The sequence below is a fragment of the Spermophilus citellus genome (assembly GCF_964194105.1).
Source record: "Spermophilus citellus genome assembly, chromosome: 9".
Taxonomy (NCBI): Eukaryota; Metazoa; Chordata; class Mammalia; order Rodentia; family Sciuridae; genus Spermophilus; species Spermophilus citellus.
Window position 1 is genome coordinate 110,039,427 of NC_138191.1, and position 14,160 is coordinate 110,053,586.

The window sequence follows — 14,160 nt, forward strand, 5'->3', positions numbered from 1 at the left end:
AGTACTGGGGCTCAGTGTAGGTCTAATTCTACTTCTTTTTTTAATTTTTATTTTTTATGGTACTGGGGATTGAACCCAAGGACACTTAACCACTGAGCTACATCCCCCAACCCTTTTTGAGATGGGGTCTTAATAAGTTGTTGAGGGCCTTACTAGGCTGATGAGATTATGGATGTGTGCCACCATGCCTGGCTTGTCTGATTCTGCTTTTGAAGAAATAGGTAAAGGCACACAGGTCATACAGAAGGCCTCAGAAGGACCCTTTTAATAACAGAATCACATAAGGGACAGTTGGTGGAGCATTACCTCCTCTAGTCTATCCAAGGCATCATTCAGCTTCCGCTGGCGCTCCAGGGCTAGCAGCCACACCTGCTGCCAGCGGGCAGAGAGCTGGTTGATTCGTGGATTTTTTGCTTCAGATTGTGAGAGGATTGGCATGGGAGGAGGTGTAGGCTGACTTAAGGATTTCCCTAAAAGGAAAAATAACCACAAGATTAGAAGAGCTGGTTTTGTCAGTTCAAAAACAGAAACAGCTATAGATGTAAGATCTCTACAATGCTATCCCGTCTGTAATGGAGAAAAGAAATATGGGACTTGGCATCATGAAGGCTTACTAACTCCAAAACTACGGATCCTCCTAAGCGAATAGGTACTTAACTGTTTTCCATATATTTCCAAACAATTCTTTCTTACCATAGTGGACCAATCTACTCAATGAAAAAAGCAATGGATTCTATGAGTTGATTTATGTTACAATTAAATTAGTACAAGCCAAATGAGAACAGCAGCACCAGGACTAAAACAATGGAAAGGCCCCTGCTAAAGAACAGGTTCTATCATCTTGTATACTACTATGTAAGAAAAACAAGTTTAAAAAAACAGATTTGCTTAAAACCCAATATAGTTTTGAAAATCAAAAAGCAATTCTTTTGATAGATGCTTAAAAATGCTCATCTTCAATTAACAGAAAGGAAGCATCCCAAATAATGGGCTGGAAACATACTGCTACCACTGCGGGATTTCTCGATGAAAGGACCATGGCTAGGCTCTATATTCTTCCTTTTGTATGTCTTGGTAACCCGGTCCACATCAGGCTGTTTGCGTGTCATTTCCTCCATAAATGTCTGTTAAATACAAAAAATACGAAAAAGAGTTGAGTGTTTTCTTGGTCTAAAATGGCAACAGGCATCTTCTTATTAACAACTTCTTACTAACAAAGGCCAAAGCCCATGGCAGACTGCCCAAGTGACAGAATGCCGCAGTCTGGCTGGACATGAATAACCGAGCCGCCACAAAGCCTTGTAGGTTCAAACAGCAACTACTTTGTTTCAACTCTTACCGGCACTGCATGCGTGCTTTTTTGACAACGCCACCCATGCGGCCTTCTCCCGGGACACACCACACATCAACTGGAAATCCCTCCTCCGGCACTTCCCCAACCAATGGGAACTCTCTGGGAATACCCGTGAGAACTCCAAAGTAGAGGCTCCCAAGGCAGCAAGAGCCGACCGGTTGCCCAACAGTAAAGGTCAAATAAGCAATACAATCAATCCAGCTTCACAGCAGTTATATATAGCTTAACTCAAATCATCATCTCAATGGTTCGCTGGCATCACCTTTCAAACATTCCCTCTGGCAAATGCCAGAATGACCGGCCCTGGCTCTCAACAACAGAAGACTTTGCAAATTCTCATTCTCTTTAAAAAATTTGACAGAGCAAGGTACTTTATCAGAGGCTAAAGACCTCAAAGAGGAAGACATAGTCTCTGATTTTGAGTAGCTCACACCTAAGTAACGAAAGCCAAGAATTCAGAGCATTAAATGCCATAAAAGTGTTCAGGAAGACAAGGATGAGTAACTCACAAACTGAGGTGGCAAGGAAATCGCCTAAAGTTTGGGGCCTGAGCAGAGTTATTGAGGAATGAAGAATCAGTCAAAGAATGGGGTGAAGCAGTTCAGTAGAGGGAGCCAGACAGGGCTAGGCCCTTCCATTCACTGGCTGAGCAGAGGAGCAATCAGAGGATTGGCAAGAGGTGGGGCTGGAGAGGCAAGCAGGATAAAGATCAAAAAAGGCCTTATGGGGGCTGGGGTTGTAGTTCAGTGGTAGAGCACTTGCCTTGGATGCGTGAGGCACTGGGTTCGATCCTCAGCACAACATAAAAATAAAGATATTAAAAAAAAAAAGGCCTTATGTCAGACTAAGGGATGGAATTTTATTCCAGAAGCAATGGAAGACATCTGAAAGATTTTGATCCAGGTGACATAATCAAATCAATGTAGAAGGAAGAGTAATGGGGATAGGGAGTGACTAGTAATAGGGAGACAGGTTAGGAAATCATTGTAGTAACTGAGGCAAAACATGGTGAGGGCCTTAGTTATAATGGGAAAGACAGCCAAGAAATATTCTGGAAGCAGAATAGACAAGACCTAGTAAAAGGCTAGATGTAGGGAGCAGAGGAATGGAAAGAATTCCAGATCCATCACTGGCTTCTGTGCTATGGGACTGGGTGAAAGAACAAAGAGGAAGCAGGTTTGGGAGGGGTGGGGTTAAATAAGGAAGACAAATAAAAAATGGAGTTTCAGAGCTGCCTCTAGTTTACCATATGTCTGTATTTCAGGAGGCAATGATGCTGAAGATGAAAAAAAAGATGTAGAAGTCCTTGGCTTAATATGTGATGTCTAAAGCTGTTGGACTAGAAAAAACAAGCAGTGAGAGAAGAGCACCAATAATAAAACTCAAGGAACACCAAATAGGAACCAGTTCAGATGACTTGAGAAGGAATGGTCAGAAAGAGCCAAATATGCCACACATCAAATAAGACAAGGATTGAAAAGCATCCACTTGACTTAGCCAGTAGGACGTGCTGGAACTGTGTCAGTAGTTTAATTGGGGGTGGAAGTCAGACCACAGGGGCCAGTGGAGTGAATGGAAACCAAGGAAAGAGGTAGGGAAGAAGCTTGGTTGGAGAACAAAACAGGTAACAATGGTGGAAGCACAATGGGGTCATGTCTAGAGGCTGTGGAGTAAGAGTAAACAGAAAGGCAGAGCTTAAAGACCCAGGGGAGTGAGACTGGCCTTATCTAGGAGGATGACCTTAAAGTCAGCAGGGGAAGTGAGGAAGGTTAACTTCATAGGAAGTATAGGGAGTTCCTACTTGCTAGGGTAGTTTTTCACATTAACTAAAAAGATCATGTTGACTAAGAAAAAGTTCAACTAAGCAAGAACCATGCTTGCATTCAGTCTAAATTACCACAGTTATAAGCCTTATTTGCCTAAGGATATATTAGGAACAAAGCTCAACTGAGCTTTCCTTCTTTTGGTTTCTTACGTGTTAGCCCCTCCTCTCTGGCTTCTGGCAAAAGCTCTTTCCAAACCCAGGTATAATAGGGATAGGCCAGTGAGTCCTTGGCTGCAATGAAGGCCAGACTTCTAAGCTGGCCCCCAAGGATCCTACTGCTGGTATATATGCCCTGTGTAATTCCCTTCCTGTGAGTGTGGGCAATGCCTGTGATAATGATGGAACAGTCATCATTTTATTTCATTACGTAAGAAAGTTTCTCCTACTGGCTTTGAAAACACACTGAAGGCAGCCTCTAGGAGCTGAAAGCCAGCAAGAAGATGGAGACCTCAGTTCTACAACTGCAAGGAAGTGAATAAGCCTGGAAAAGGATCCCATACTCCAGATGAGAACTGTAGTATTGGCTGACACCTCAATTTCAGATGAGACCCCCCAAAAGATGACTCAGCTAACGCAAGCTTGGAGTCCCAATCCACAGAAACTGTGAGGTAAGACTGTTGTTTTAAGCTGCTAAATTTGCAGTAACATGTGAAGCAGCAATTAAAAAATGACTACACAGGGCAAAGGAAATGGGCTCCAAAACTACACAGAAAACGCCAGTAAAGTAAGATACCTGATGCTCAGCAATAAGGGATTTAACTCGGTCGATGTTCTGAGGGACTGGCTCCTGATCTCGCTGTATAAGGGTGGTTTCAGCCCACTGGATCCATGCCAGTAGTTCTTCTAGGAGCTCAGCATTAGCTACCAGTTCTGACAGTGCTGTTTCCAGACGTTGCTGGTGCTGCTTAGCCCATGTCAGGACCTGTGGAGAAAGAAGGCAACCATAGCCTCTTTTTATCAAACACATCCCTTTGTCTCAAACCATCTTTTCATCTTATCTGCAAAATGACTTTTTAGGGGAGATACCATGCAAGCCAGTCAAGATTCCTCTCTTACCCCAGTGAGAAAGCTTGGCTAAGAGCTGGGATAGGCAGGCAGTTCTCCTGAAAGCAGACCTAGTACATGATATTAAACACAGGACTTCTCAGCAAAGAGGGAGCAACATACACTGTGTCCATCAGAAGGCACTAACAAGTACATCATTACATCAGCACTATTCTTCCAGACTGCTGCACATTGCCAAGAAGTCTTTACTAAAAAGTTAATTTTTGTTGAGATATTCACACTGAGTGAAAGATTACTTACCTGAGGGAAAAAGAAAACAAAGCTCCACAGTATGTTATCACTATCATTCCATTTTCTTGGGTGCACAGTGACTCACCTCCTCAAAGCGAGCTCGGATGATAGTGATCCAATGTTTGATGGTGGTAATGCAATCGGGATGGCAGACAGCCAGGATGACTTCTCCCATGGCTACCGCTGCATTAACATCAACTCGCTTTTCTTCCACTTTCTTCATAAATTCCTAAACAAGATTGAAAAATAATAACTTAAATGTATCCACGATTAATTAATATTGAGAGGTGAAAGAAATTTCAATTTTTTTCCTTGATGTTTTAACAGGTCTCTAAAAACCTGTATATAGGTATGTCTAGCTTTTTTTTTTTTTTTAAATGGTACGAAGAATTGAACCCAGGGGAGCTCTACCACTGAGCCACATTTCCAGCCCTTTTTATTTTTCGTTTTGAGATAGGGTCTTGCTAAGTTGCTGAGGCTGGCCTTGATTTTGCAATCCTCCTGCCTTAGCCTCCTGAGCTGTTGGGATTACAGGCATGTGCCACCACAATTGGTGTCTCTGGTCCTCCCCCCCCCCCCCCGCCACAATCAATTTTATTAATTCAGAATACAAAACTCTTTAAGAATGGTCTGACTACTGCCTTCCTCTTCACCCTTATGGTACCTATTCAGTCTCTCATTTAGTAGGTTTCACCCACTTGTCCCTGCATCACACACCCAAGTATGTATTAAATCTGTTCCTACCTCATGACCTTCAAGCCTATTATTCTGTTGTCTTGCCTTTTCTTTCTAGTTCTCAAAGATGTTGGAAGGTGAGAGGTATTTCCTTTTACCCTAGTGTCTTGCTCTGCTAGAGATGATGATAAAGCCTAAGGACACAGTGGTATAGCCTTTTTCCTATTCTGAATTAGTTTCTTTTTAAATCTTACTTTCTTTCATTTCCACATTTATGAACATATTTGTTTTAGAAAAACATAAAGAGCTATAAAACACTATAATTTTTTAAAAAAATTATAGGTGGGCACAATATCTTTACCTTATCTTTATGTGGTGCTAAGGATCAAACCCAGTGCCTCACGCATGTAGGTGAGCGCTCCACCACAGAGCCACAACCCCAGCTCAAAAACACAATATTAAAAAAAAAAAAAATTCATAAGAGAATACAATGAGAAAAACCAAGATTAAAATCTTGGGGTAGGTAACATGAAAATTAAAAAAGGAAACACTTCCCACCTCATTAGAGCAGACTGAGGCCCCAGACACTGAATTACTCTATAGCTTGGTAAGCAGTTCTGGGGGATCAGACTATGACCCATAGCTAGTAACATAATAGTTAAGAAAAGGAGAATGCAGGGAAAAAGAGGAACAGTTCACATTTTCTTTATATAATACTATTGTGTTTTATTTGTTTATAACCAACATGAATCACTCTTGTAAAAATGAACAGTTACTTCTCTGTCCTTCCTACTAAACCGATGAGCTGAACTATTCCAGTTTTGTTCTTTCTCACATAATGGATGATATATGCAAGCAAATGCTGTTTTCTAAGTGGTGGGGCAGCCCTCACTGGGTGGACAGCACAGGTCACTGAACCTGAGGGCTGGATTACCTTATGAGTGTCAATGAGTGATTGCAGGGCCTCTGTGTCATCAGGAAGAGCCCCTCGAAAGCGAAGAGTTTGCTCTGCTTCAGAAAGCCACTCCAACAGCATGTGGACTGTGTCCCGAAACTCCTCTGCCTGAAATAACAAGCACAAAAGATTGGAACGCTTTTTGCAGCCAAGCTCCTGGTCACTGGGCATGCCAAGGGAAAGGTCAGGGACTCAATTCTTTAGGATAACATAGGCACTTTTGTCCCCATCAGCCTCCACAAAGGTTATCTTTCATTTGTAGATCTTGAAAACCAGCTGAATTTGTTATTTCTTTAATACAAATGAGTGTTAAAGTCTTGTAGAACGTTCAGAATACTAATTTTTTTATGTTCATTTTGAGACTGGCTGGAATGATCCTATAAAGGAAACTAAAGAGGATCTGTTCAGAGTTGGGCACAGTGGTTCCCACCTGTGATCCCAGTGGCTTGGGAGGCTTAGGCAGGAGGATCACGAGTTTAAAGCCAGCCTCAGCAAAGCAAGGTGCTAATAAGCAACTCAGTGAGATCTTGTCTCTAAATAAAATACAAAATAGGGCTGGGGATGTGGGGCTCAGTGGTTGAGTGCTTTGAGTTCAATACCCGGTACCAAAAAAAAAAAAAAAAAAAAAAAAAAAAAAAAGAATCTGTTTAGATTCTCTGTCTTGTGGTTAGCCCAACAAATGTCTCTTACCTGTTTTAAAGCCTGCTCAAGTCGGCTTTGCTTGGAAACAGACAGTTTACAGACAGTGTCCCAGCGAGTGCTAAGTTCTTGGAGCTGTCCTTTTACCCAAGTGGTGTCGTCTCGACTATTCTCAATCAGTTCTCTGCCTGACCGCTTCAAGACCTGAACAGTTCCTGTTCGTTTTCCCAGTTCCTTCTGGAAAACCTAGAAAAGATGATAGGACAATTAGTTTGAGAAACGTTTTGAGTCTAAGGAGCAAAACACTGAGAAAGTAGTTATTCATCTGGTGGGTTCTAATCTTTTTTTATGCACAGAAGAGGAAAAATGTGTAGAAAAGAACACCAGAAGACATGGTTCTATAAAAGTCAGTTCAGGAATTTATAAGCTGTGTGACTTTGGATAAGGTAGTTAACTTGAGTCCCAGTTTTATCTTCTATATAATGGAAATAATTATATTAACTTTCCAGAATTATGGGAGATAAAAAGGAATACAACTACAGTGCATAGAATAAGTTTTATATAAATTCAAGGTAGAGTTCAATGCTTTGTAGTTAAAAAGGAGGACAGTATGCAGTTCAAAATGACAGGTTATAATAAATAGTGGTGTGCATGATATTAGACTTGTTAGGTTTTGAATGGTTTTAAACCATTCAAAAATGGTTTTAAAAAAATCTCTCCCATTGCCATATTAGGTTATCAGTGAAAAGAATATTTTAAGGGTTTCCTTCTGAATTTAAATTCATTTTGTGACTCAACTGAGAGACAAACAGAAAGAGGGAGAATTTCAAAGTGAAGTTTACATATTGCCAACTCTGAATCAAACCAATTCTGGTAAATTCTTTATGAATGATGCAGAATCCAGCCAAAGTTTGTTTAAACACAGAAAAGGAGGAGATGCCTCTTAGCAAAGATACAGGCTGTTAGGCTTTTTCTCCCTTAAATGGTTAACACAGGGCAAAGGTACCCACAGACCCTATGATTTTGCCTTCTCTGAGGCCCAAATCTTGTCCCTCACCTTATGGGCATCCATAAGATTCATAACAAGGTCGAGGTCCCCATGTACAGGCTGGTCCTCAGCCAGCTGTGGCTCTACCTTGTATAACCAGTCAACCAAGGCCTGCAAAGCATCCATGAACTGGCCTGAAAACAGCAGGGCTTCCTCCAACTTGTGTTGCCTGAAAAAAGCACACAAATTCCACTGTTTTTATGATCCTTTTAATGGATGACTTATAATTCTGACTTCCTGAAAAGGAAAATTGCTTGAACTCTATATAGTGAATTCCATGTGAGAATAGTTAGAATAAAAAGTGACTAAGAGAAGTGCCCACACACTTTTAATCAAACTACTCTTTAGAGTGCAAGGGATAGGTATGGATACACTTTGTAAATCTTGTAGTCCAATGATACAAGGATACACCTTAATAATCCAAGGTCTGTTGTTAATTACGTTATAGTACTCCAAGCAGAGAATGAGCATTTGGGTAATGGTCTAGAGTCAGGAGTTCAACTCCTAGCCCTATACTAGTTGTGTGACCCTGGGCTGTTGCTTTACTTCTTTGCACCCATCATTTCATCAAAAAAGTACAAATAGTTCAGACATCTTATAATATTTAACACAGCATAATGGGTAGGAGAGGATAAAAGTACAACTTTGAGAACCAAATTGTAGGTTCAAATCCCAGGTCAGCCCCTTAGCTGAGTGACCTTGGTGGAGTGAAGAAACCTCACTGTGGGGGCTGGGATTGTGGCTCAGTGGTAGAGCGCTCGCCTAGCATGGGCGGGACCCGGGTTCAATCCTCAGCACCATATAAAAATAAAGGCATTGTGTTGTGTCCATCTACACCTAAAAAAAAAATATTTAAAAAAAAAATATATATAAAAGAAACCTCACTGTGATCGTTTCCTCATCTGTAAAATGATAATAATAATAGTATACACCTTGCTGATTTTGATGAGGATTAATGATTAGTAGGCACTGTTGGGCACACATTCAGTAATAACTGATTAGGAAAGATCAGGTATTATGGTTGAATATATGTAGAAGCTTTGCACAGTGTTTGACACTGAGAATGCTGAATAAGACAGGTATTGGTATTATAAATTGGTGATTTACAAATATTTGGCTTAATTTTCATGGGCCTCTCCCTTATTAATACAACAAAATTCAAGTTTAAAACATGAGTATTTTAATACATTGTATTCAAATTCCTTCATAACTCTTTGAATTCAATACTGATGCATTAGGTTTGTCACTATTTTAATCTACTAATAGATTCTTAAATTACTTCTGACACGATGTATAGACCCTTGAAGGGGATATTTAATGCTCACCGCTCCACAGACTTGCCACAAACAGTATCCCATTTGTCTCTGACTTCTCCCAACAAGTTGTCAAGTTTTTGAGTATCATCTGCAAGCAATGTCTTCTCTTTCAGTGCTCTGCCAGTCCTAATTGTTGTATCATATACAGGCTGTTTGCCACCAAGAGTTTTCTGAAACTCCTGTTTCCAGAAAGCAAAAGTGTGGCAAAAATCAGATCACGGCACAAGGCCCTCAATTCAATCCCCAGAACCCAAACAAACAAAAACAACGGATGATATCTTGATTTGGAACAAAAAAATTTTTTGTGTGAATTTTCAGATTAGAAGCCAAAAATAGTATGAAAAAAAACTAAAGTAAACTAAAATTAACAATAGCTTATCATTAAGAAATTTATCATTTTTTGTTATGGCACATACAGCAGTGCATGGCAATTTCCAAAAGCCTACATGTTGGCTGGTTGCTTTCATAACCACTTCACTGTTATTTAAAAGAGCAAATGTCATGGTTAAACAGTGTCTAGATATAAAATGGACCCTGGGCTGGGGCTATAGCTCAGTAGTAGAGCACTTATCTATCATCAGTAAGGTACTGGATTAGATCCCCAGCACTGGGGTTAAAGGGTCGGGTAGGGGAGGGGAAGGAACCCTGGCTTCATCATCTTGACTTTTTAACATTAACCAATTGCCCCCAACCCCCACAAGACGGGGTCTTGCTAAGTTGCCTTGAACTTGGGATCCTTCTGCCTCAGCCTTTTGGGTCACTGAGATCACAGGCATGTGCCAACATGCCTGGCTATCTTTGGTTTTTAATTAGCTCTGATTTCTATTTTCAGCAAGCTAGCTCAGGACCTAGCAACAATTAACTTCTTTACCTTATGCTTAGAAAGTTGGAGTTTAATTTTGTCTGGGTCATTTGATATCTCCAGTTCAGAGTCCAGGTGACTTTCTGCATCTTCTAGCCAGTCAATCAGTTTTTTCCAAGCTTCATGGAACTAAAATTATAATAAATAAATTCCAATAGGAATGAATATGAAAACTGTACAATTTATTTTTAAGAACAATTCCAGAGATACAACATATGCAGCATAAGGTTGTTCAATAAGTTAATGTCTTTCTTTGATAACTTACTTGTTTTGCTCGCTTCCTAGCATCATCTAGTGATCGCCCTCTTTCAATAGATCGCTGGACAACCTTCTCCCACCGAGACTGGACGCTAACCAACAAATTCTTAATGAGAACAACATCTTGTTTTTGGCTAAGGAACTTTAACTGATTTCCAGTTTGATCCAGCTCAATGATCTGGTCTCGATGAGCATTAACTTCATTAGCAAAAACCTGAGGGAACAATGTTGCTTTTTAAACTTGAAATAAGATAAAGGAGTATTCCTTTCAACTAGTTCCTTCCAAAGGATGGCAATATCATGAATCATAGTTACCTTATGCTCTTCAATCTGGGAAAGGACGGTGTTTAGAATCAGGCTGGGGGGAGACGCAATGTTTAAACTCTGTTCTGCTAGAGTGAGCCAGTTGATAAACTCTTGTAGGGAATTCTGGAATTCTGTTGCCAGGTTGAGGGCCTCTTCCAGCTTTGACTGAATTTTAAATAAAACACACACACACAAAATGCCAAATCAAGAATTACAGTTTGAACAACAAAGGTATGAATTGTATGCCTCTAAATAGGAAGTCTCATTTAATTAACCTAAAAACACACAAAGTCTGTAAAGAAGGGGACATTTTAATGTTAGTGTCTGAAACTAAAACAACTGAAAAAGCAGTGTACACATGGAAAAGGAACGAGCAAAATTAGCAAGCCAAGTTCCTTTCCTAGACACTCTCCCATTCCTGGGGCATTTAAGAAGAGAAGTAGGGCTGGGGATGTGGCTCAAGCGGTAGCGCGCTCGCCTGGCATGCGTGCGGCCCGGGTTCGATCCTCAGCACCACATACAAAAAACACAAAGATGTTGTGTCCGCCGATAACTAAAAAATAAATGTTGACATTCTCTTTCTCTCTCTCTCTTTAAAAAAAAAAAAAGAAGAAGAAGAGAAGTAGCTGGTTGCGGTGGTGCACGCCTGTAATCCCAGCAGCTTGGGAGGCTGAGACAGGAGGATGGCGAGTTCAAAGCCAGACTGAGTCACTGAGCAACTCAGTGAGGCCCTGTCTCTAAATAAAATACAAAATAGGGCTGGGGATGTGGCTCAGTGGTTGAGTGCCCCTGAGTTCAATCCCTGGTACAAAAAAAAAAAAAAAGTAGTAAAACTGTTTAATAAAGTAAGTGAAGAGACCCCTTTGGGATGACAGCTATAGGACCTGTAACCTGCTTTGGGCAAAAATCTTGGTTTCTTTTAATATACCTTTATGATGTAAAGAATAACTAACTGAAAAGTACATTACTATCAACATGATGTGTGCTATAGTGTTCTGTTTGAATGTGCATTTCCAGAAGACACAACACATGAAATGCCCGCGTCTTATATCTTATGCCACAAGCAGAAAAGGTAACAAAAAAATGACAGACAATCTCGGCAAAAGTTTAATAATACCGGTTGTTGGGTTGAACCCAAGGCCTCTCGCATGCTAGGCATGACCTCCATCAGAGCCACACCACTAACCCCATGTAACCTAAATTAGAATGGTAAAAGCAGTGGCTCCTTAAGGGCAAGTGCTACTGTCTGTAAGTACACCTTAATTCTAGAGTTCACAAGCTCATCCTGAGGGACCTCTACCTACAACATCTTAGTGATTGCTTCTGACTATGGACCACCTACCAGGTAGGCAAAGGAAAATAAAAATAGGCTACTAAAAAATGAATATATTAAAATAAAAAAGAATATGTCCAGAATTTTTTAAAAATGAATATTTTAGGGTTAAGAATGTGGCTCAGGGATAGTGTGCTTGCCTAGCATGCATAAAGCTCTGGCTTCAATCCCTAGCAACACACACACACGCAGTTTCACAAAGAAACCCCAAGATGTGCACTAAAAATGTCTAGCTGCTTTTCATCTTTATGCTTCCAAGTTACTTTTGTAAACTCAAAAAACCAAAAACTTAAAAATTAATGTTATTAAAAAATGTACAGGGTTGAGAGTATAGCTCAATGGTAGAATACTTGGCTAACGTGGTAGAATACTTAGCAACACACACACACACATACACAGAGCAAACAAGTGGAAAATAAAGTATACCTCAAATCTATCATAGAAAAGTTTAGAAATTAATATACTATTGTAAGTTCCTAGACAACAGGAATTCTTAACCATTGTTAATCTATGAATTTCTTAATATAGTAAACATTTAATAAGTGACTTTATTAATTCTGAAATGTAATGTTCTTATAAAATCAGAGATTAGAATCCTTGACACCTGACTTTGCTTATCAATTGTGATAATGGGAACTAAGTAAGTTTTGAGGTGGTTTGTTCCACTATAAGAAAACTTCCTGAGTAGGAGCCAAAATTTGCCTCAGTTTATTTATTCTCAGTTCTGTCGTCTGCAGGAACTACAGATGAGAGTCTGTGCAAAGATTGGAACACAGCCATGCATTCAAGTCTTTTGGCCATACCTCATATCACAATATTACCCACCCTATACTATAAGGATTCTATGAAATTAATGCTTCTCTCAAAAATGCTCATATCAGTTTTATGTCCTTCTGCCCATTAATTTCATAACGATAGGGTCCGTTTATTTACTGTTTCCACTATAAACCTAGCACAGAGCCCAGTACACACTTGTTCAGTAACTATTTATTGAGTGAACATGACCATTAGGTTTGTGTGCGTATTTCACACTGGATTTGACAAGCAAAGAACAGAATGAAGCTCTGTACTCATAAAAAACAATCTTTTCGGACAAATGTCTTGACCCCTGATGACCTTTCTATTATACAGAAAATAAGTGAATTTCTGAGGAATAGTGGGAAGAGGTCACTAATTTTTAGTAAATTTTCTTGCATGGAGAATTGTTAGTCACACTTCTTACACACTTGTTCTAATCCCAACCCCAACAAAACCTTGTTTCTAAGCAGGGATGCAGATCAGAGATTAATATGGGAGGGATTATTACTAAACAGCCATAGTCATTAATGTCTTAAACTGGTAGATGGAGGAAAGGAATGATTAATTGTAAAAGCAAGTTTCAGTAGAAACTTGAATTATTGATACAGATAGAAAACAAATAGACAAGATAGCTTGATTATTTAAAGCCAATTCTAAGGGTATCAGTTCTGTAACCTCTGTTATATTAGTCTTTGAAAAATCTTTAGAAACAAGATGGTAATTACATGCAGTCACCAAGCAAACTGCTCAAACATAGGGTTTTGTGGGAATACCTTTCTTTCTTCCATCTTACTGCTGACTACATGCCACTTCTGTTCCAAAAGAGCTACACTCTGTTCCGTCTTTGAGCCAGACCCAGAGTCATCTCGACTCAGAAGCATGAGCCTGCCTTTGTCAAGTAGCTGATTGTAAGTCTCTTCCTTGGCTTTCAGCTGGGAGTAGAGTTCCTATGAGAAAAGGCAGTAAAGATATCAATACCTGTTCCCTCAAAGACACCCACATACAGATTCACAAACATAACCTGGAAAAGTCAAAGAAGTTCTCATCTAGACTAAAAAGCTTCTCGTAGATTTCATTCAACTGTCGAATTGGTAGGGAATAGAACCCATCATTCTTCATTTATACTAAAATAACTCTGTCACTACATAAATAGAAGAAAAAAGTTTTGTTTCTTTTTAGGATCAAAGATAACAAAACTATTCCTCAATAACTTATTCCCTTTTCAATAAAGAATTTGCATAGAAATAATGTTGTCTTTTGTTTTAAGCCCAATTTCTTGAAATACTATCAGAATTTCTGATTTCCCTAACTCCACTGAGCAGTTTTCTTTAATACAAACAGATCTATGCTATGTATTTGTAACCCCCCCCCCCCCCAATTCAGTGCTGGGGATCAAACCCAGGGTCTCACACATGCCAAGCAAGTGCTTTACCACTGGGCTATACCCCCAGCCCTCATATTTGTCTTCTTGATGCTCCCACTTTCTAGTCAATAT

General features: G+C 39.8%; 1 protein-coding gene across 18 annotated transcripts in view; it reads right to left on the reverse strand.

Annotated features, from left to right (window-relative positions):
- The window catches only part of MACF1 (microtubule actin crosslinking factor 1), a gene marked incomplete at its 5' end in the record, with an annotated part of 350,743 nt that overhangs the window by 22,522 nt on the left and 314,061 nt on the right, over positions 1–14,160 (reverse strand). For all 18 annotated transcript variants that reach the window (XR_014023452.1, XR_014023453.1, XM_081305387.1 and 15 more), the window contains 12 exons: positions 307–470; positions 1,004–1,124; positions 3,913–4,101; positions 4,561–4,704; positions 6,085–6,213; positions 6,796–6,990; positions 7,802–7,961; positions 9,118–9,287; positions 9,980–10,099; positions 10,236–10,442; positions 10,544–10,699; positions 13,439–13,612. Coding sequence is in view for 16 of the 18 variants with exons in the window: in XM_081305387.1 (XP_081161513.1) it covers positions 307–470; positions 1,004–1,124; positions 3,913–4,101; positions 4,561–4,704; positions 6,085–6,213; positions 6,796–6,990; positions 7,802–7,961; positions 9,118–9,287; positions 9,980–10,099; positions 10,236–10,442; positions 10,544–10,699; positions 13,439–13,612 (1,929 nt within the window). The remainder of the gene's footprint in view (positions 1–306; positions 471–1,003; positions 1,125–3,912; positions 4,102–4,560; positions 4,705–6,084; positions 6,214–6,795; positions 6,991–7,801; positions 7,962–9,117; positions 9,288–9,979; positions 10,100–10,235; positions 10,443–10,543; positions 10,700–13,438; positions 13,613–14,160) is intronic.